Here is a 23528-nt window from a genome sequence, read left to right as displayed (position 1 = left end):
AGGAGGAGAAATAGAAGAAATAAAAGGAGGAGGAGGAGAGGAGAAGGAAGGAGGAGGAGGAGGAGGAGGAAGAGGAGGAAGAAGGAGAAATAAAGGAGGAGGGGAGGAGGAGCAATAGAAGGAGGAGGAGGAAAGGAGGAGAGGAGGAGGAGAAATAGAAGAAATCGAAGGAGGAGGAAGAGAGGGAGAAGGAGAGGGAGGAGAAGAAATAAAAGGAGAGGGGGAAGAGGAGGAGAAATAGAAGGAGGAGGAGGAAGAGGAGAAATAGAAGACATAAAAGAAAGAGGAGGAGGGAGGAGGAAGGCTCTCTTTTAAGGAGTAATAAATAACCTCACCTAAAAGCATCGAAATGGTTAAAGGGCCCGTGGTGCCCTCAGGAAAAAACACCGACCCCCCCACTCCCCCCCCCCCAGGCACTCAACTCCTTTGGCTTCCAGTGGATGGGCTCCTGTAATTGTCGGTCAAGGCAAGTTATCACCCCACAGTCCCACCTTATCAGATGTTGAGTGTGGTCCTTCGGGGGTCTCCTAGAACGTTTTTAAAAAATACACACACACACACACACACACACACACACACACACCAGCATTCCTGAGACGGTTGGCGGGGGGGGGGGAGAATCGCAGACCTAGGAAAAGAACACAAGTCGGATGGAAACCTGCGTGTTTCTCCTTTTTATTTTACTTCATGTCGTTATTTTTAATTTTATTTTTTTATGGTTTTTTTCAATTTAATTTATTATATTTAATTTTATGAAGCGCTTAGAGAGGACTGTAAAGCACTGTGTAGCGGTACAGAAGTCTCTAGTGCTATTGCTATTATTTCATTTCATTCTTTTATTTTATTTTACCTTATTTTGTTTTACAGGTAATCCTCAACCTATGACTGCAGTGCAGCCCAAAATTTCTGTTGTTAAGTGAGACACTTGTTCAGTGAGTTTCGACCCCCTCCCCGTTTTTACAACTTTCCGTCATTAAGAGAACCACTGCAGTTGTTAAGTGAAACTGGCTTCCCCCTTTCGACTGTGCTGGCCAGAAGGTCACAAAAGGTGATGATCCCAGAACCCTGCAGCTGTCATAAATATGAGACAGTTGCCAGTTGAATTTTGATTACATGACTATGAGGAGGCTGTGGTGGTCACAAGTGGGGAAAACAGTCATAAGTCACTTTTTTCCAGTGCTGTTGTAAGTTTAAATGGTCACTAAATGAACCGTTGTAAGTTGAGGGTTACCTGCGCTTATTTTATTTCATCTTATCTTATTTTATTTTTATTAACTTACGTGCTGCCCATCTCACCATCCGAGACTCTAGGCGGCTTACAACATCATAAAGCAACAACATGAAACAATTGAAGCATTAAAAGCATTAAACATAAAAAATGAAAACCTTTTTTAAGAGGTGAGGTTTAAAACCTTTTACTTTTAACAAAAAGTAGTTAAGAACTTCGCTTAAAAAGCGGCCCATTTCGGGGACCAACAATACACTTTCCTAGCCGGTAGTTTAATCCTCACTCTCTCTATCGTGTAAGCCAGGATTCAGTAGCGGAGATTCCATAAAATATTTCTGGAGCTTCCTACAGGTTCGTGGCTTTGCCTGCCTGTTAGGGTTGGGTGAAAAAAAAACCCTAAAACTCAAATAAGCCTTCTAAGAAAGAAGGAGAAAATGAAAGCGGAGATGAAGTAATACTATAAAAACAACAGATGGGAGATGCCACTACGGCTGCTCACATCCAAACTTGTGAATAAGTTTATTCCTCCAGAAGAAGGAAGAGGTCTTCTGGGGCAGCAGATCCTGCCAGAGATCATCAAGAAGGTTGCCTTGTTGGACATCCCTCCTATTTTTCCCTGGCTCTTGATGGAGCCACCCTCTTCATGTATGGCTTTTCCTACTCTTACGACATTTAAAAGTTGGCTCCGAGTTTCATTGTTGTACGGAAAGAGCGATTTTGGAGATACCAACAAGCCGGAGCTTGAACGTATCTCTCCGAAGTGCCAACTTAACGTTTGTTGCACTCTGGGTCTGGCACAAAAAGGGCAATTTATAAGCCACCAATCAGAAACCCCGTAATCCGAGCGCAATTCTCGCGCCAGGGCTGTGTTCTCGGAACCACAAAGAAACGGCGTGGATCCGCTCCGCTGCGTCTCCGCGGGTTTTTCAGCCAACCAGGTGAGGAACACAGAAATAAACCTTCCGTATTCTTAAAAACAGGCAGAAGGGTCCAACTGGAGAGGCTGCTTTTCATTCAGGAATATACAAAGCATAAAATAAGACCTTTTCGTCCCAAATCGGCATCGACCATGAAGGAATTGAAGTCGGCCTTTTCGTTGACTTTTCCATTGACTTGGAATTAGGCCTTTTCGAGGGGCCTTACAAGCTTTGTTTGTTTAAAAAATGTAATATAAACCAAAGATCAGGCCTGTTGAGTCCAAATCTGACCCCCCCTTGAAGTTAGTTGGTTTACTTGGGGAAAAATCAAAATGTTTCTCGAACCAACCATTTTCCAAATTGTTCTTACCATGCAAGGTTTTGAATATAATATAAAATAACGGAGTTGGAAGGGACCTTGGAGGTCTTCTAGTCCAACCCCCTGCTCAGGCAGGAAACCCTATCACATTTCTGACCAATGGTTCTCCAATCTCTTCTTAAAAACTTTTCCAGTGTTGGAGCATTCGTAACTTCTGGAGGCAAGTTGTTCCACTGGCTAATTGTTCTAAATATCAGGAAATTTCTCCATAGTTCTAGATTGCTTCTCTCCTTGATTCCAGTAGTTTCCATCCATTAGGAAAAAATTCTTCCAATGATCCTCCTGGGATTCCGAAAGGATTCTACGGGAACCCAACGTTATTTTTGTTTCAAGAAACATTGGACCTATTTCCACGTGCAATTGTCAGGTTAGGTGGCATTCCTCATCTGCGAAAGCCACCAGCGAAATTGTTTTTCAACTATTTTTCCCCCTCCAAAAAATAAGGAGCAATGGGCAACAGTTTCTAGAACAAATCTTATTTTTCACCCACTCTCAGCCATGTGGCCAGAAAGCATCCATGCCCTCTTTTGCTTTGCTTGTTGGTTTGTTTAATAAGATCGATAGATTTGCGGTCTTCGAACAAACAAACAAAAAACCAAAGCAAGCCCATTAATAAAGAAAACATTTTAAGTGGCTATTTTGAATTCCACTTCCTTGAGTCAGACAAAGGACAATTATTGCACACTTAGAGGAATCGAGGCAGCTCCGTATCCCTTGGTTAATGATAACCTTCTCTATCCCAAGGTTAGATGTGACTTTGCAAAGGATAATTTCAAAATATGAATTTTCCTTGTAAGCGGCTTTATTTTTATTTTATTTTTATTTTTGGGAAGACCCTCGAAAAGAAGCCAAGGGTTGGGTTTTCAGAATTAAAATTTGTGAATGTTGCGAGGTGTTCGGGCACATAGCAAGCTTGTTTGGAACATTTGTCGGGGGGTAATTTTTACCATTGAAAAATCTGTAAAAGAAATGCTTTTTAAAAAAAATATATTAAAAAAACCACAACTTTTGTGTACTTTGTTTTCATGAATACAAGCAACGCACACCTTCAGCAAGAACAAACCACATCAAATAAAGCTGACCATAATGATTAAAGTGTCTCTTGGAGACTATTAGGACTTTAATTGCAATCCTGCTTTTTGGGGGGATTTTGTTGGGTTTTTTTTGAGGGCGGGGCGTCATTCAAAGCCACAACGCCTGGCCTGGCACGGAGGGCAGAGACGGTGTCTTTAAAATTCCATTTGGATTTAGAAGACTTAAGGGTTCCCTCTTTGTCTTCACTGGAAGGTTTTCGATTTCATTTTCGCTATTGAACTAAAAAATGTGAACTATTGCGTTGTCAATCCTGTGCTTGACCTGAACTGCATTATGAACCGAGAATGTGTTCTTAGTGAATGGTTAAAAGTTCTTTGAAACTTGTAAATCCCTGTAATTTATGTTCCTCTGGCCTCTTAACCATTTCTTTCTCTCTCTCTCTTTTTTTTCTCTCTCTCTCTCTCTCTCCCTTTTTGACCTTCTGGTTTTAATTTGGAGGGCACCTTGGTCCTGCCTCACACGCAGTTATTGTTTTTTCTGATTTAGCGACCTTAGAAAAAGCTACCACCGTCCGCAAATTGGAGGAGTTTCTTTGGAGGCGAGAAAGTCATGTACGGGTCAAACAGTTCTTTTGTCATGGAGTAGCATCCTCCACTTCATCATCCTCATCCTCATTTATTAATTTATTTATTTATTTTGTGGCTATAATCTTCCTGTGTGTCCCCTGACCCTCAGCGGATATCGTCCACATTTCTTTATTATCAAGATTTTGTGGAATTAAATAACCGAAGATATTTTCTCCGGAAGAAACGAGCAAGCGCTTAGCATAACTTCTCCTCTAAAGTTTGCCTGCCTGACAGCAGTTCCATTTATCTAAACAATCCTGTCAAAGGCATTAATAGAAATCCAGTTGTTTTTTTTCCCCCCCTGAAAGAGACTTAATGGGAGGATCTTATTCCGCTGCTGCTCAGAATCCAACTGCATGCAGCACACATTCTTTCTTTTTCCATGTTTAGGTGGTTCACTATTTTTTTTCTGGGTGTCCCCAAAAGCACGTTATTAGGAGCAGAGATATGTCCCAAGATCTTCGCTTTCCTTAGTCTTTTACCACAGCTGCTCCAACTTTACACGTGTTTTCTCCGTGTATAAGTTTCTCTCTCTCTCTCTCTCTTTTTTTTTTTTTGCCTTTTGTGTTGTTACTAAAGAATCACAAAGTTCGTATTTTCCATAAGATTCTTATTGTGTAACGTTGTAAGTATCGGACATAAAAAGTAGCTGGATGGACGATTGAAATAAAACCATGTAGTTTTCTTATTGTTGTTTGTCTCAATTAATACAAACGCTTCTTGGCTTCATAACCTGTTTTTAACTCCTTTTCCAGGTGAGCGGAGAAATCTTGCAGCACGGCTGGCTCTAACATGGTGCTCTCTGTGTTTTTTTTTCAGGTAATTGTGCAGTCCGGCCGCCATCCCACTGTGTTGCAGAAGCTGTGCCAGTTGCCTTTCCAGTATTTCAGTGACCCTCGGCTTATCAAAATCCTCTTTCCGACACTAATTGCCGCTTGTTACAATAACCCACAAAACAAGATCATTCTGGAGCAAGAAATGAGTTGTGTGTTGTTGGCCACTTTCATTCAGGTAAACGTCGGTTGGTGCGAGGTCATCACACAGAGATTTCTGTCTTTAAAAAAACTGGTATTTTTTTTTTATTTGAAAGAGGAAAGAGGAAGAGAAGGAAGGGAAGGAGAGGAGAGGAAAGGAAAGGAGAGGAGAGGAAAGGAAAGGAAAGGAAAGGAAAGGAAAGGAAAGGAAAGGAAAGGAAAGGAAAGGAAAGGAAAGGAAGAAAGGAAAGAAGGAAGCAGGGAGAGGAGGAGAAGGAAGGGAGAGAGGGACAAGTTTTCCATCTTTCCCCAAATGAAAGGCTTCTTTATGGTCCAAAGTTTTATCTCATAAACATTTGCTAAGTATTTTGGAGAATACCCTTAACGATTGGCTGATGTTTTTGCTTAAAACGTCCATTCTGCTAAAAGTTTCAACAGCTGATACTTCCTAAGATACAGGAAAGCTCCTGAAATAGATACCACGATCCCATTCCGCAGACAAATCTAGTTTTAATATAATGCAACTGATACCAAAATGTAAATGTTGCTAACGTATTTAAATAGATTGGTGGGTTTATTTTTTTAAAATTACAGATACGGATTTTAGATCCTGTTGCCAGTGGCAGTAAATATCAGCTATGCTAAATGTTTAGATCGGAAACTCTGGTTTACATAAACAATCAATCGTTCTTTTTTATGCGTGTAAGGATGCACATTTTTTTGAGCCATGGCAGCAGTCTACTTTAATAACCAACTTGCACAAAGCAATGTTTATTTATGTGCACATGTCCATGCATAGACAGTTAATTGGTCCTATCAACCTTCAGACACACTCCAAATTTGTAATGCTTAACCTGTTGCAAATGTGTAAAATTGTTGAAAGATTGAAAGATTTATTTTTTTTTTCCCACCGAGTTAAAGCAGTTTCTGCAAGACTTGGCAATATTTATACTCGAGAGTTGAAATTGTAAATAAATACATAAAAATATACCGCAATAAAAGCGAATAAAGAAAAACAAGGCCTCAGATCGTAAAACCGAAAGATCAGAACCATTAAATGAAGAACGGAAAGATAACATGAATGTATTTATTTTTTTTGGTAACTGTTTTGAAAGCATAAATTAGAAACTGCGAATGATTTTGGCTACCACAAGTTATTAAAAAAACAAAAGCATTGATTGCTTACATGAAAAATGAACTATTGTTTTAACCGGGAAAGCCATCCATATATAGTTACATAATCCAAAACCTAGGGCAATCTAGCCTCAGTCAATTCCAGCTTAATTTTAATTAGCGTTAATATCTTTTAAAAAAATTTGTTCACATAAACCTATTCGCTTCTGCAACCCGAAAACAACTTGGCTTCCTTTGGCCTCTTAGAAATTGTTGTTTAGTAATCTGATTTTCCTTTTCTTCTAAAAAAAAAAAATTCTAATAAAATAGTATTAAACAAATAAACAAGCAATTAGGCTGCATAAAAAGCCGAGTTTGTTTTCTTCTCCCAGATACTGCCAAATGAAAAACAGATTTACACAGATACTTGGATTTCCAGTTGCGTGCTCTAGCAGGGAGACACAATGAGAGGCCAGCATCCTATTTCATTTGTGGGGGGGTGGAGAGAGATTCAATGTGAGAATCTAACTCCTTAGATTAGAAAATAAATGTTTACCATATGGGGAATTGGGCTAAGCAGAGGAGAGCTAGGTCAGGCTTATGCATGTCCAGGGATGCGATCCAAATGCACAAAAATAGAAAATAGCAATGACCCCCCTCCAAAAAAAAGGGAAAAAAAAGGAAGAATTGTCATATCATCCCTTTTTTTAGAAATGGGAGGCGGGAGCCGATTTTTTTTCTTAAAGCCAACTTCACTCATGCTTCAAGAGTTTCCCTGCTGCTAAAATCTATCACAACCAGGGCTGTTTTGACAACTTTTAAGGGAGGGAAGCATCGTATTAAAGCAGAAAGTGTTTTCCGAGTCAGATCGCATACATTTTGGCTCCTGCTAGGAAATCCAGCCAGGGTTGCGTTTCGGAGAAAATAGGACAATCTCTTGGCTTTTATTTCTGCAGGATTCTACAGAAAGCTCGGGCCAAACAGACAACCAGCCTTCGCAACAAAGGGGTAAGTAATCTCAGGCGCTAACAAATTCGCCGTGGTCTTGGGTTCCAAACTTGCCCGGTTGCCTTTTAGAAGACGGCTCGCGAGAAAACTGGAAGTTCCCGCTGGACCTTTGAAACCCGAGGAACGTTGACCTCACGTTAAAAATCCTTCTTTGTGTTTAAACTTTTTTTTCCTTTTAAAAAGCAGGAAATAGATCCCAAGGTAAGGCAAATCTGGAGGGGAGGTGCAGGGGGGGGAGGAGACCTCCCCCCCAAATCCAGCAAAGGATTAGCCCAACATAACTCTAAAATTAAACTCTGTGTTCTTCATTTGACAGAAACATTCTTGGGTGCTCACGATTATTTGGAGCTGTCAAACAGGTTCCCTCGGCAAACCTGGGAAGAGGCCTGGCAGTTTTTCTTGAAGAAAGAGAAAAAAGGATAATTTATTGAATTGTTTGTTTTGATTCGTTTTGTTTTGCCAAGACGGTTACTTTTCCTCCCTCTTGTTGAGCAATTTTGGGTGTCTTGAAGATGACGTTGGAAAGATTCTTCGATCTTGGCAACGCATATATTGTAGATATATATATATAGAGAGAGAGGTATATATGTATATATATATATATATGCATGTGTGTATATATATATATATTTTAAAAAGTATAATTTGCACTACTTCGGTCGGAAGACTTGTACATATTTTGAAATCCTGTTTCATGGTTTTGGAAAAGAAAAGGTTTATTTTATTGTGAGCGCTTATCTTTCTGCAATCTACCATCGCCAGCTGGCATTGCAACTCCCAGCGCTCCCCAGCTAGTTATGGGCATTGTAGTTGGACATACCAGCCAGATGATAAGATTGAAGAAAGACCTGCTTGTCCCGCAGGTCAAAAAAAGTCAAAATGGCAACCGTATAATCGAAACCTCGCCCTCTTTTTTTATGTTTGTGGACCCCATCCGGTCTTTTTTTTTCATCCTATCCTGCAAGTCCCCTTTTTCACACTGACCCTTGTGTCCTGTTTTTCTGTACAGTAGAATAGTTGGCATTTGTCCTGCTGCTAAAAGGATGCTCTAAATCGGTGGGTATTTTTTTTCAAACTTGGCAACTTTAAGCGGTGTTCAACTCACGGCGAGCTGGGGAATTCTGGGAGTCAAAAGTCCACACCTCCGAAAGTTACGGTTTTTTATATATATATATATATATATATATATATATATATATATATATATATATATATATATATAAAAAACTCACTGCTCTCAGTAGAAGCCAACCAATGATAGTTTCTCCCTTTGTTCCTTTCATTTCAGTAAAAAAAAATTTTTTCCCTGGTTTCCTGTTCTTAAAGACCTTGTCTTAAAGCAAATGTTTGTTGTTTGATTGTCTAGGGTTTGTGGGGGGTTTTTTGTACAACTTTTGGTATCCGAGCTTCCGGTGTTTTTGGTTTTTTTTAGGAAGCACAATGTTCTCGATGTAGATAAATAAGCTACGGGAATTTCACCCCCACCCTCCCAGGTGAGGGTATAATTTGGGGGAAACAAGATCCGGTTTACTTTAAATTTTGTGGGCATGTTGCAAATGTCGGACATTTTGATAATGGCCGTTTTCAGTCTCTGTAAGTGGTGATTTTCACGAAGTTCATTAAAAGGAATGTTGGAACACCCGAGGTTGGACTGCATTTGTATTATCCTCATGTATCATGATTCTAGGAAGACATCACTGAAAGTTATGACCGTGATTCTGTTTTGTTTTTCAGGGGAGTGAGCCCCCAAGCGCTCTAAGAGCTGTTGCTGCCTTAACAAACAGAGGCAGAGCATCTTTGAAACCTTTCTTCGGGTTTCAAGTTCGTGCAGAACTTAAAGAAACAGAATAAGAGAGTTGCAAGGGGCCTCGGAGGCCTTCTAGTCCAACCCCTCACTCAAGCAAGAGACCCTGCACCATTTCAGACAAATGGGTCAGACAATCTCCTCTTAAAAACCTCCAGTCTTGGAGCATTTACAGCTTCTGGAGGCAAGTAGTTCCACTGATTAAATCGTTCTCGCTGTCAGAAAATTTCTCCTTAGTTCTAGGTTGCTTCTCTCCTTTGACGGAGCTTCCATCCACTGTTTCTTGTTTTACCTTCTGGTTCTTTGGAGAATAGCTGGACCCCAACTTCTCTGGGGCAGCCCCTCAAATATTGGAACTACTATTATCATGAACAGCCCAAATGTATGTCTATGCGAGGTTCAAAGCACATCTTCTGAATCACTTTCGGGTAGGGGTTAAAGCAGGGGACTCGCCCCCTCTCTCATCCCCCCCCCCAAATCTTCAGCATCTGTTATAGATAGATAGATAGATAGATAGATAGATAGATAGATAGATAGATAGATAGATAGATAGATAGATAGATAGATAGATAGATAGATGATGGATGGATAGAGATAGATAGATAGATAGATAGATAGATAGATAGATAGATAGATAGATAGATAGATAGATAGATAGATGATAGATAGATAGATAGATAGAAATTAGATTAGATAGATGATTGACAAATAGAGAGAAAGGCAGAAAAAATAGATAGATGACAGTTGGAAGGATATCCAGAGATAGATGATAGATAGATAGATAGATAGATAGATAGATAGATAGATAGATAGATAGATAGAGGATGGAGTGATAGATAGACAGATAGATAGATAGATAGATAGATAGATAGATAGATAGATAGATAGATAGATAGATAGATAGATAGATAGATAGATAGATAGAAAGAAAGAAATTAGATTAGATAGATGATTGACAATAGAGAGAAAGGCAGAAAAAATAGATAGATGACAGTTGGAAGGATATCCAGAGATAGATGATAGATAGATAGATAGATAGATAGATAGATAGATAGATAGATAGATAGATAGATAGATAGATAGATAGAATGGATGATGGATAGATAGATAGATAGATAGATAGATAGATAGATAGATAGATAGATAGATAGATAGATAGATTGACAAATAGAGAGAAAGACAGATAAAATAGATAGATGACAGTTGGAAGGATATCCAGAGATAGATAGATAGATAGATAGATAGATAGATAGATAGATAGATAGATAGATAGATAGATAGATAGATAGATAGATAGATAGATAGATTGATTAAGATAGATAGATAGATTAAGTGATTGTGTAGCAGGTCTTCTTACTCCTGATTGATCTTATTCCTCCCCCTGGTAAATTCGGGAATAGACTCTTTTTTGCCATGGTGGATTCTGCAGATGGCCTCTAGGCATGTCCTGTACCTCTTGTCTCTTCCCCATGAATGTTTCCTCTGGTCTTCATTTGTGAAGGATAGAAATGCCGGCGAAAATGGGAGTCATTCAGTTGAAAGAGCTGGGTTGCCACACCCTAATGTTTACCCAGAAAGGCTCTCTTGGACAAATCAATACGGGTTTTCCTTCTCTCCTGATAGATACCTTACCAGCCCTCCTTTCTCTAGTCTGATCCCTCCTCAAACGTTGGGCTTGAGTTCCTGTAATAATCATGACAGCTAGAGGTAAAAGAAGGGCAAACATCTGGAAGCATCAGGCTGGAAGAGGTGGCCTAGAAGTACTGCTGAGGTATAAGATGTCCCATCTTCCACAGTCAGGAATCAAACCCAAGGAGTTAATAACATAAGAGATAATCAGAAGAGACCTTGTAGGTCATCTAGTGGTCCAACCCGCCCTGCCCAAGCAGGAGACCATACACCAATTCTGACAGATGGCAGTCCAGTCTCTTCTTGAAAGCCTCCAGGGATGAAGCTCCCACAACTTCCAAAGGCAACTTCTGTTCCATGGGTTGATTGTTCTCACTGTCAGAAAATTCCTCCTTGTTTCCAGGTTGAATCTCTCCTTGTCCAGTTTCCATCCATTATTCCTTGCCTGGCCTTCAAAGGTGCTTTGGAAAATAGCTTGACCCCTTCATCCTCTCTGGGAAAGCCCCTCAAATCTTGGAAGATGCTCTCCTGTCTCCCCTGGTCTTTCTCTTCTCTAGACTAGCCAGGCCTAGTTCCTGTAACCATGAGATATTTCTTCTGGAAGGCCTATTTCTTCTGCAAGGCCTACGTTGTGAAGGTCCTCTTCAGGTTGCTCTCCTGCTCCTCAGAAAGGACACAAAATCCCAATTTTCTCTGCTCCTTTGGGGATCATTCTCCATCACTGTTCACCTTCCTTCTCCATCACTGGCGTCGCTGTTCTCCCACAGGAGAAAGTTTGATTTCACACTGACTGACTCCTTCCCTAAGATCAGGGAAATCAGCACATGGTTGGGACGGAGACGCGCATATTCTTTTTCCAGAAAGGCATCCTCCGCATCTTAAGACAGGCCGTTGGGAAGAGGCCAGTCCCAAACAAGGAGTCAGCCCCGTCGCAAGCACCCTATGGGTCTCAGACCCCTCCTCACAACTCTGCTTTTCAGCCCCAAAGATCAAAAACAGCGTATGCCCTGGCATTTCTGTCACACCACTGAATGATGCACAATATTGTTTTGCGTGGCGTTTCTTCTTCCATTTTGATTTCTGCTAGCTAGGGGCTACCTGGAGCCTCTCGGCCACGTGGAAAGGTGGAATTGAGGACTAATATATAAGAATATTTGCCCTGTGGCTGAAATTTCAACAAGGCCAGTAGCGCCAAAGTACGAAACCATGGCGCTTCTGGGGTTTTATTCCGGTTTTATTTTTAACTTGTCCTTTGCTTTCAAGATCACTTGAGGGAATCTAGAAAGGCTGCTACCAACCCCAACCTGTCCCCCCATGGTGATATATTGGAGTGGAGGGGCTCTGAAAGTAGGATTGGATGGGGGAGAAGCTAAGCTGGATCCCCTAAAGCCGGGGGGTCCCCCGACTTTGTGGACCTGGCTGGCTGGGGGATTCTGGGAGTTGAAGTCCACCGGGCTTAACGTGTCCAAAATTGGAGAGCCTTGACTAAATTCCTATTTTGGGGGGGGACCAACCTACCTTTGGGGGAGGGCTTGATCGCATTTGCACTTGCTTAGAAACACCCCGATGTGCTTCTCGAAGGGCACGTCAACGATACAGATCGATATCATTCAGCCAGGGTCCAAAGGCAGAAAAGGACCTTCCCCAAAATCTCCAGAGTCCGTCCCGTCCCGTATCCTTGGGCCAGAGATGCACCTTCAGATAACAAAAATTCCCTGGAACCTTTTTTTATTTTTATTTTTTTTGGCTGGGCTGCTTCCAAACCCTCAACGAAGCCTTCCCCACCCTCTTTCTCCCCCCACCCACCCCAGATTTGCACGCTTTCTGCCCCATCCTCCCTCGATCCCAAGAGCACCTTCACACAACCTGCGAAACCCGGGTGGGCAAAGGAGCCCGCCTGGCTGGATTTTTTTTTTCCTCTCCTTTTGCTTGCTTGTCTACCTGGCCAGCAAGGTGTGGTGGTTTTTTTTGTTGGGGGGGGGGTTGCCCAGAAAAAAAAAGGCTTGGAGAATGTTGGGTTTGCATGGGAGACCCCCAGGCTCAGCCTAGCGGGCATTGTGCCCCTGGTCCCGAGACCCCTGGAGCCATCCATCCCTGCCTTGGACCACCCACCTACCCCTCCCCCCTTCCCACACCCTCCCCAGGTCACCCCGAGACCCCTGGCCCAGGTTGAGGCTGGGGGGGAAGCGCCTTCCTTTCTCTCCTCCGCGTGGGAGTCAGGTCAATCCCTGGATCCGGGGCTGGGAGGTGGGACCCCGTCTCTCTCTCTCTCTCCACCCCCCACCCCCCAGCCGCGGTCTGGCTGGGAGAGGCGATGCCAGAGCCGATAAGCCGCCGCCGCCGCCGCTGTCTAGACGGGCGAATTAATCAAGGATCGCGCTCCCCGGGGATTTTGCGCGCCGCTCGGCGGCGGCTGCGCTGCCTTCGCTCCCTCTCCCCCTTCTCCCAGGCGCCCAAGCTCCTTTCTCCTGCGGAACTCCCGGCTACAAGGAGGGAAGTGGGGGCATGGGCATCCTCTGGCTCTGTGGAAACCCCCCCCCGTCCCCCAGACCCAGACGATCCGGAGACCCTTTGCCCCGGGAGCCGGAGGAGAAGGCGCTGCTTTGGATGGGCATCCTACAAAGGCGCGCGCTCCTCTCTTGTGGTTCTTGGGGGGGGGAGGTCGCTACTGGGGAGGGGGTCGCAGATCGCGACACCTGCCCTGGGGGGGAGAGAGAAAGTGGGGGGATGGGGGGCCGTCCTGCAAAGGCACCCCCCGAGAGAGCCCGTCAAGATCTGCATTGTTCTCGCCATCCGTTTTGGCCTCTGGCTTCAACATCTCCCGCGAAACCAGATCTCTCCCCCACACCCACCCCCCACGCCCGGGAGGGGGAGGGAGGAGGAGAGAGGGAGGGTCCCGGGTGGAATTTGGGGAGTGGGGGTGGGGAGAGAGAGGAGTTGGGTTCTTCACTTCGGCTACTAATTGAGAGCAATTTGCTCCGCCGATTCGGCGCGCGAGGGGATTAAAAGGGGGGGGGAGGCGATGAGCTGATGAAATCCATCCGTTGTGCCGCCCCCCCGACACCCCCACCCCCCAAGACAAAGGTGCCTTCCGTGGTTGTCGGAATGCACGTGAATTTCGCCCAGGGGGAAGACAGGACAAGAGGGTCTTACCTTTTCAGGGCCTTTTGCTTGCCCCCCACCTCCCAAAAAACCCCAAACAAGACACCTCCAACCAGGGACTCAAAAACTCTGCATTTAAACGCGGGGGGGGGGGTGTTTCTGCCCCCCCCCCCACCCTTAAACCTTGTGGTGGGTAAGGCAAGTGGCCGAGGAGAGTCCTGGCTGGCCACTTCCAAGCTGCTGCCAAGAAATGAGCCCTCTGGAGCCCTGAAGAGGCCACTCAGGTAGGCAAAGTCTATACTGGCTTGGTTCTTCTTAGGACAGGGCGCCACCAGGAAATCCCAGGTCTATAAGGGAGACGGGAAAGTTGGGACTGAACTGCAGGGAGCAGGTTCTTGTGGGGAGCCTTGTTTTAGCCATCTGAGAAGTTGCAAGGGTCAGACGAGGGCACCTGGCAGTCAGATGGACGGCGGAAGGAAGGAAAAAGAGAAAGAAAGGAAAAGAAAAGAAAGAAGGAAGGAAGGAAAGAAAGAAAAAGGAAGGAAGGAAGGAAGGAAGGAAGGAAGAAAGAAAGAAAGAAAGAAAGAAAGAAAGAAAGAAAGAAAGAAAGAAAGAAAGAAAGAAAGAAAGAAAGAAAGAAAGAAAGAAGGAAGGAAGGAAGGAAGGAAGGAAGGAAGGAAGGGAGGGAGGAAGGAAAGAAAGAGAAAGAAAGAAGGAAGGAAGGAAAGGAAGGAAGGAAGGAAGGAAGGAAAGAAAGAGAAAGAAAGAAAGGAAAGAAAGAAAGAAAGAAAGAAAGGGGAAGGAAAGAGACTGCAGGGAGGGAGGGAGGAAGGAAGGAAGGAAAGAAAGAAAAAAGAAAAAGAAAGAAGGAAGGAAAGAAAGAAAGAACGAAAAGGGAAGGAAAGAGACTGCAGGGAGCGAGGAAGGAAGGAAGGAAGGAAGGAAGGACGGACGGACTTTGGAGAAGATGACAAAAGTCCCAAAGCAGAAGTTTATATAAGCATGAGTGACTAACGCATTCCCCCACTTCAATGAAACCACGATTTAAGGGTCTGGGCATTTGATTTGCAAATAAATAAATAAATAAATAAATTGCAACAAACAGTTTGGCCTCCTAATCTGATCTGCAAACGCATGAACAATTGGTAATAAGCAGGTACACAAATCAGGCTCACAACTTGGGGTTGACCACGGCAGAGAGTCATTATCGCAGTCACGCTACACACGACTGTGTTGTTTCTGCAGGAAACCTGCCTGTTTTCAGACAAACATCAAACCTGAAAAAGAGTGCTAATACTGGGAACATAAAAGAATTACGAGCTATTTTTCTCACTCTCTTCGTCCAGGGCATAGAGAATGCCAGTCTTCCCACAGCGAGATCAAATCCCAACCCTTTGAAATCTTGTTGCCAGAATTTGGCCTATTCTCGCATCCGCGAAGAAAAGCTGATGAAGTCTTGTAAATTCTCCCTTGCCCAACAGGGAACCATTGGCCAACAATTTGATGGAACCATCCTTCCTATAGAATTGTTACCCATTTTGGTTTTGGAGGGAGTGAGACAGAAATGAAGTGAAGCCACGGGAAAACTCTAAACCGGCTTTGAATTCCTGAAAACAAATGTCCTCGGAATGAAATATAATGAATGAACTCCAATGAATGAATGCTTCCTGCGTGTGGACATTATACTTGACTCCTTAGTTACCCAGAAGCCCCTGGCTGATGTCGAGATGCCAGGTGGGTTCAGATCTGAATATAATTTTGGATGGGAGACCACTAAGAATCCCAAGTGTGGAAAGACCAAATGAGGATGAGGAAATACTGCAAACTGAAGTGGAGTGATTGTGAAGGAAGAAACTACTGGTTGTACCAACAGCAATAAGAGCCCTTGGAGCAATACCCGAAAGGTTGCTTAGATACATGGAAATTTTGAATTTATTAGGCCTGAATATTCTGACTTTGCAAAAAAAAAAAACCAACCCCCCCCCACCTTACTCAGAACTGCCTATATATCCTCAGATATTACCTTAAAACAGGTCCTTCATTAACGACTTGAACTGTTACATTTTTACCAGTCCCAGACTGTGAATCGAATAGAAGATTAAATCTTAAATAATAATAATAATAGACAGTGGCCATAAAAAGTAATTATACACTCTATGATGCTACTAAAAAATATCCCATGCCCATTTGTGCAAAAAGCACCAGAAGCCAGATTAAACTTTTACTACCAAACGGAATGACTATCAAATTAAACTTTACAATTTGGCACCCGCTGTTCAAAGAGACTTGGACTAAAGTTGCGGTCGAGTTCTTCCGAGGAATTGCAGCATACTTAATTTTTTCCGAAGGCCGAGTAGTAGAACACAAAGGATCGGAGCGATTTTTTCATCCTGTATTTGTTCTTTTATTATTCGGGTCAAATTCTCAATGCCGCCGTTGTTGTGCAATAATAAATAACAATAACTTACTTTGGTCTGCAAAGGCTGAGAAAGAACCACACACCTTCCATCCATAAGATAATTTAACACTGGCAATGGGGAGGAAGGGGGGGTGGGGGATTGATTTGGATCAGACACATATAAGTCCTGCTGGAATTTTTTCCAGCCATCATGCGGGCTCAGGAGGAGAGGAAGAGAGTGAGAAAGGAAGGAAGGAAGGAAAGAATTAATGAAAGAAAGAAAGAGAGAGAGAGAGAGAGAAAGAAAGAAAGAAAGAAAGAAAGAAAGAAAGAAAGAAAGAAAGAAAGAAAGAAAGAAAGAAAGAAGAAAGAAAGAGAAAGGGAGGGAAGGAAGGAAGGAAGGAAGGAAGGAAGGAAAGAAAGAAAGAATGAAATGGAGGGGAAAAACGTTCCAGCTTTTTCCAGGGAAGAAGGAAGCCACAAGAGAGTTGGCGTTTGGGCATCCAGAACTGGTTGAGATGAAGACAAGGGACGCCTGGATCCATTTGGATGGCTCTTCTACACCGTTCCACGTTGAGTTGATTCCTTCCGTTGAGGAAAATGGAAACCGGAAAATGGAAAAAGCCATCTTCCAAAACAGACAAGAACGGGATCCGAATCTCCTTCGAGTAAAATCCAGAAGTATTTTCAGGAAGGGGTGGAGGACACCAGAATTCCTGGGAAGTTTTCGCTCCTTTTTCCCTCTCTCTCTCTTTGGCAAAGTCAGAGGAACGAACCCTGGAAGACTTCCAGCCACTGACCAACCGACCGACCGACCGACCGACAGAAGTCGAGATGGAGCCGGGTTTTTAAATAAAGAGAATAATTTAAACACTTCGTGTTGGCTTAGCGCTCAAGTTCTCATGCAAGAAGCAAAAAAAAAAAAAGCATGCAGACAATCCTTGAGGGTCAGGCCATCCAAAGACCCCCCCCCCTCTCACGTCTCCACTGGACTAGGAACCATGCTGTTGGGGGTATCGGGGAGCTGGGACGATAGTGAGGTGACATCGCTGCCTGAAGAGTTGCCCAAGGAGCCAGATTCAGAAATGGAGAGCTGTGAAGGAATATTTTTTTTTTTAAAAAAAGGAACAAGATAAGGGAGAGATAAGTTAGAAAAATGGAGTTCACCTCTGGACAATCTCAATGGGTAAAAATCGGGGGTCTTCAAACAGAAGATACTCTATTTTACTTTGAAGTTACAATGGCATTAAAAAACGATCGGTCACATGATCCACATTCAAGGGCTTGTGTTTTTGAGGGTCTGGCTGGGGAATTCTGGGAATTGGAAATCCGGAGGTCGCCAAGGTTGGACACTCCTGGGCTAAAAGCTTTGCATCCGTATTCTGCCAGCTTATTTTCTTTCTCACCATGATAAATCCTCCCTCTTTGTGGCTGGACTTAACCCATAGGAAGATTAACCCGTAGGAAGATTCCTTAAACCTGGGTAAATTGCCCCAGGTAAAGGTGGTTTTTCTTTGGGTAACAACACACAAACCCATGATCCACCCCAACAGAGACAATTAAACTGACTTAAGGCCCCATGCATTAAATTATATTTAACAATCTCGCAAAGTATTCTCATTTAAGAGGAAAAACCAATGAAATTATCAACTGTGATATGTTTGAAACGGCCTAAAGATCATTCAGGGATCTTGCTTTTATAAATTGCTTTTCTAGTTCTCGGGTTACAACCGTTCCTTGAGCGACCATTCGAACTAGTGACGGTGCTGAAGGAAGGGACCGACTGCCATCGGTCCCTGAATGTTGATAAGGTTTTTCTGATAAGCGGTTTTTTTGCTTAATAAAGGGAGAAAATTGGAAAGCACTTCCCAAAACTGAATCTAATCGTGGCTGCATCTGAAATCTGGCACATTGGGAGAGAACCATCTTTGATGGAGGGGACAGTTATTTGCAATATTTTGGAGATAGATACCCTCAAAAGTCTATGCATGGCAGGATACTTCCGATTTTTTCCGACTTTGGCAACCAAGTCAAGATCTCAGTGAGACAGACAGTAAATACATTTAATTAATTAATAAATTTTGCGCCGCCCTCCCCCCCTGCCCCCAGGCAACGGAATAGAAAACCATCCCTGTCTTCCTGGTATTGAAGCCAACTGGATTTTTGCAGCCAATTCAGATGTCAATTCTGGCAGCTGGACCGAAGCTGCATCCAAACCCACAGGCTTGGCCCCCTTAAGGGATTAATCCATCTTTTGGGCTCGCCCAAGACAACACCAAATCATAACTTTATCACTTCGTGCAACATCTATCCAGGAGGCGCTCTCGTTCTCTCTCTCTTTCTCTCTGTCTCTCTCTGTCTCTGTCTCTCTGTCTCTCTCTCTCTTTCTCTTTCTCTCTCTGTCTCTCTCTTTCTCTCTCTCTCTTTCTTTCTCTCGCTGTCTCTCTGTCTCTCTGTCTCTGTCTCTCTCTCTCTCTCTCTCTCTCTCTTCTCTCTCTCTCTCTCTGTCTCTCTGTCTCTGTCTCTCTCTCTCTCTCTCTCTGTCTCTGTCTCTCTCTCTCTCTCTCTCTCTCTCTCTCTCTGTCTCTCTGTCTCTGTCTCTCTCTCTCTCTCTTTCTCTCTCTTTCTCTTTCTTTCTCTCTCTGTCTCTCTCTCTCTCTGTCTCTCTGTCTCTCTGTCTCTCTCTCTCTCTCTCACACACACACACACCAAAGTCCATGCTGGAAGCCAAGCCACCTTCTCATGATCTGGGAAGGGAACTTCAGAGATGGAGACCCAGAAGTACAGGTTAGGCTAAGCCAGCTGTGTGGCCTAGTGGTGGGATCCCGTTTCTCCTTCGCCTAACAAAATCCCAAATTCTGCTCCTTGAAATGAATCCCAGTCTTAGCCAAAGGGAGACCCGGCACGTTCTCAGACGTTGGTCTTTAACAAAACCTTGCATTTCTGGTGCATACGCATCACAATTGTTAAAGATGTCAGAGGCCAAGCATCCACATTTCAGGGCTCCTTGGCCCCCAAGAGAGCCTATTATTTTTTCAAGGTCACCCCAAAGGGTTCCTGGTTGCCCCATTCTCTGCAATTTAGGATGTTCTGTTCTGATTTGTGAGGCACATGCCTTTGCACGAGGGGCCTTGGATCTATATTTTGCAAAAGGATATTTGTCGCCTGACAGCTTCCTTTGTGTCAGGTGTGCCATCACACCATCGTCAACAATCCTGGGCACTTTTTTTTTTCCCAACGTCACACATACCAGAACCAAGTTATTAAAATATTTTTTAAGCACTATCACCCCCCCAATTTAATATCTGGGCTTTTTCCCCCCCTTTCTCTGATTTTCTCATCCACACCCACACCCAAAGCAAGGCCAACTCACTCTCTCTCTCTCTGTCTTTCCTTGTGCGGCCAACCTTTTGACAAATATTTTGCACTCAAGATCATTTCGCAAGACCTCATTTTACGATGTTTTTTTGTCTTCCCAAACACACAATTGAAGAGGTGTGTGTGTGTGGGGGGGGAAATATCCTTCCCAGGGCTGGGCTCCATATTTCAAATGCACAGCCTTGGGATTTTGGGGGGAGGGCAGGGGGAAGAGAGGAGGGAGACAGAAGCGATGGAGGGAAGGGCAGGATCCTTCCATATATTCTCCACTTTTCGTAAGGCAGAATCCAGGGAGGTGACCAATGCAGCCAGCCCTAGGGGTGAGTGGGGTGATTAAGGTAGCAATGCAATAAAAGGCACCTCTTCCCCGCCCCCCCCCACCCTCCAGTTATGGGGTGGGTTCTTCTCAGGCTCTTACCAGTTGCTGGAAAGCAGGTTGATCCAAGTCACTCTGCAGAGCAAAATTGCTGAGAGCTTTCCAAGGCGGCTGGTACGTTTGCACTTCTACCGCGCTGCCTTGCATGGCACTGTCGTGGCGAATGGGGCTGCCAGCAACCAAGGGGGTGCCAGTTAAACCCTGCAGGCTCTTGGGGGGAGACCGGAGGAGAGAAAAGTTGGAGAAGAAAAGGTCAGCCAGAATGCAGCCGAATCTGCCCAGGTCAACAATGATCCCACATTCTCTGCAATTTGTTTTCAGGTTTCCTTGGACCTGGATGGCCTATCAGGGAGAGCAATGTGGGTGGGGGGGCATGGAGGATGCCATTTGGGGGCTCTCGCCCCAAATCAGAAATTAAACCAGCTTTCTCCTCACTATCACCTAAACTCAACAGCTCGGCTGTGGAATTAACGATGAATGTCCCACCGTAGCTGCAGAGAATGGGGACATGTCCTGCCAGATGTTTAAAAATCACCCTTGGCCACATATTGCAATCCACATCTGTATGGGGGGAGGGGCAGGGATAACTGGCGACTTGATGATGCTGAGAACTCTTGACATGATAGCCCTAAGGATCTAGAAGCGATTGGCCAATGAGGGAGGTTGATTAAGAAAGCGAAGAGAGAGCTTTTTTTTCTTCTACGGAACTCTCCAGTTCTTTAAGTATGCAAAAATACATAAAAGTGGTGAACAGCATCCCTATGGAGAAAAAATCATCTCTTGTTTTTAATAATCAGGTAGTTTGGGGATCAGGAAAATTGTTTGAGGGGTGGAATTAAAAAAAAAACCCTCACATACTGAATAAGCTAAATACCAATGTCTGTCTGTCTGTCTGTCTATCCATCTATCCATCCCTGTCTACCTACCTACCTACCTATCCATCCATCCATCCATCCATCTATCATCTATCTATCTCCATCCATCCATCCATATTTATCTACCTACTGTCTGTCTGTCTGTCTGTCTGTCTATCTATCTATCTATCTATCTATCTATCTATCTATCTATCTACCTACCTATCTCTATCTATAATATCTCTCTCTCTCTATCATCTATCTATAATCTATCTCTATCTATCTATCTGTCTGTCTATCTATCTATCTATCTATCTCCATCCATATCTATCTACCTACTCTGTCTGTCTGTCTATCTGTCTGTCTGTCTATCTATCTATCTATCTATCTATCTATCTATCTATCTATCTATCTATCTATCTATCTATATCTATATCTATATCTATCTACCTATTTATTTATCTATCTATATCCATCCTTATCTATCTATCTATCTATCTATCTATCTATCTATTTATTTATCTATCTATCATCCATCTTTCCTTCCTCACAAAACTGGAGCCCCTCTCGATATCATTTCCAAACAGGAAGAAGTAAAAAAAAACCCAAATACGCCAAAACTAAAAGCCAGACACCCCTTTCTCTCCCCGCCCCCCGCAAAAAAAGGGGTCAGAGGTCTGACTATGCAAGTCGCCATCTTGCCTTTCTGACTCCTTCTGGGAAGGGTTGGAATTCATTTTTAAGATGCCGGAAGACGTTTTCCCCACCCCCAGCTACCAGCCAGCTGCTCCATCAGCCCTCGACACGAGAGGGAGTCCATCCAATCCTTTGATTTACGGAATCAATCCAAGTAATTTGATTCTGATAAATGAGGAAGACTAGACCACCCCCACTTCATCCCGCCATGAGCCAGTCTCACCTTCTGCTTTCTCCTCCCCCAACCCCTTTTTCCCCCTCCCCATCTGGCCCAGGCGTGACGGTTTTCAGCAAAGCAGTTCAGAACATCTGGAAGGCAGCCTGAGACCGTCTTCTGCAGAATTTACAGCAGAGATCAAATAACTTTTAGCAGAAGGGAACACTATGGAAAAGCAGCAAACAAAACCACAGCTAAACTATCCATGTTTTTTTGGGACGGTGGGGTAGAAGTCCTTTTTTTAAAAAAAATAAAATAAAATAACCAAACATTAAAGTTTGGCTCACTTCAAAAACAGCCCCCCCACAAAATCAGGCTTATTTGAACCAATCTCTCTGCTTTTCTGTAGATGAGATAACTATAAAGAAGACATCGCAGCTGCTTCGGGGCGGATGTTTTTAGAAATAAGTTCGATAAATCATTACAACCGTTATGGTTATTATAATTATTATGGCCATCCTGATCTTCCTGCAGACATATTGACTCACGCAAGGATCCTCTACATGAGACAGTATCGATCCTGAGCCCAGGAGGGAAAGGAATCAATATTGCTTAAATATCACCTGGCGGATGGGCCGAATAAAAATAGATATTGTTGCTGTGCTGAAGAACCTAATGGCGGAGAACTCTTTGCGGTTCAATGCTAGGTACATGCAACTAGGCCAAAGAGGAGCTGCGTCGACTTTAGGCCCCTGGGAGATGGGGACCCTTCAGCTTTATGGGAATTGTAGTGCTCAGAGTCTGGGAGGGGGGAAATCCTCCTGCATTATGGGGATTGTAGTTCTGAGAGCCCCTGGGAGATGGGGACCCTTCAGCTTTATGGGAATTGTAGTGCTAAGAGTCTGGGAGGGGGGAAATCCTCCTGCATTATGGGGATTGTAGTTCTCAGAGCCCCTGGGAGATGGGGACCCTTCAGCATTATGGGAATTGTAGTCTAAGAGTCTGGGAGGGGGAAATCCTCCTGCATTATGGGGATTGTAGTTCTCAGAGCCCCTGGGAGATGGGAACCCTTCAGCTTTATGGGAATTGTAGTGCTAAGAGTCTGGGAGGGGAAACCTCCTGCATTATGGGGATTGTAGTTCTCAGAGCCCTGGGAGATGGGGACCCTTCAGCATTATGGGAATTGTAGTGCTAAGAGTCTGGGAGGGGGAAATCCTCCTGCATTATGGGGATTGTAGTTCTCAGAGCCCCTGGGAGATGGGAACCCTTCAGCATTATGGGAATTGTAGTGCTAAGAGTCTGGGAGGGGGAAATCCTCCAGCATTATGGGGATTGTAGTTCTGAGAGTCCCTGGGAGATGGGGACCCTTCAGCATTATGGGAATTGTAGTGCTAAGAGTCTGGGAGGGGGGAAATCCTCCAGCATTATGGGGATTGTAGTTCTCAGAGCCCCTGGGAGATGGGAGACCCTTCAGCATTATGGGAATTGTAGTGGTAACAGTCTGGGAGGGGGAAATCCTCCTGCATTATGGGGAATTGTAGTTCTCAGAGCCCCTGGGAGATGGGGACCCTTCAGCATTATGGGAATTGTAGTGCTAAGAGTCTGGGAGGGGGAAATCCTCCAGCATTGTGGGAATTGTAGTTCTGAGAGCCCCTGGGAGATGGGAACCCTTCAGCATTATGGGAATTGTAGTCCCTAAGAGTCTGGGAGGGGAAATCCTCCTGCATTATGGGAATTGTAGTTCTGAGAGCTTGAAGGGGAATCCTCCAGCATGATGGGGATTGTAGTTCTGAGAGTCCCTGGGAGATGGGAACCCTTCAGCATTATGGGAATTGTAGTCCCAAGAGTCTGGGA

The 23528-nt window shown here is 43.9% G+C and overlaps 2 protein-coding genes across 2 annotated transcripts in view; one reads left to right on the top strand and one right to left on the bottom strand.

Annotated features, from left to right (window-relative positions):
* SCAPER (S-phase cyclin A associated protein in the ER) overlaps positions 1–8912 on the top strand; it is a 98296-nt gene extending 89384 nt beyond the window's left edge. The window contains exons 30-32 of the mRNA XM_087941617.1: positions 5005–5196; positions 7229–7280; positions 7597–8912. Of these exons, the coding sequence (XP_087797743.1) occupies positions 5005–5196; positions 7229–7280; positions 7597–7703 (351 nt within the window). The 3' untranslated portion in view covers positions 7704–8912. The remainder of the gene's footprint in view (positions 1–5004; positions 5197–7228; positions 7281–7596) is intronic.
* Positions 8913–17029: 8117 nt separating this feature from the next.
* The window catches only part of ISL2 (ISL LIM homeobox 2), a 16570-nt gene continuing 10071 nt past the window's right edge, over positions 17030–23528 (bottom strand). The window contains exons 5-6 of the mRNA XM_026709712.2: positions 20010–20177; positions 17030–17306 (exon numbers count right to left, since the gene is read on the bottom strand). Of these exons, the coding sequence (XP_026565497.2) occupies positions 17190–17306; positions 20010–20177 (285 nt within the window). The 3' untranslated portion in view covers positions 17030–17189. The remainder of the gene's footprint in view (positions 17307–20009; positions 20178–23528) is intronic.

This window comes from Pseudonaja textilis, chromosome 13 (genome assembly GCF_049901715.1).
Source record: "Pseudonaja textilis isolate UNSWEBS1 chromosome 13, rPseTex1.2, whole genome shotgun sequence".
In the NCBI taxonomy this organism is placed as follows: Eukaryota; Metazoa; Chordata; class Lepidosauria; order Squamata; family Elapidae; genus Pseudonaja; species Pseudonaja textilis.
This window is presented reverse-complemented; position numbering and strand designations above follow the sequence as displayed.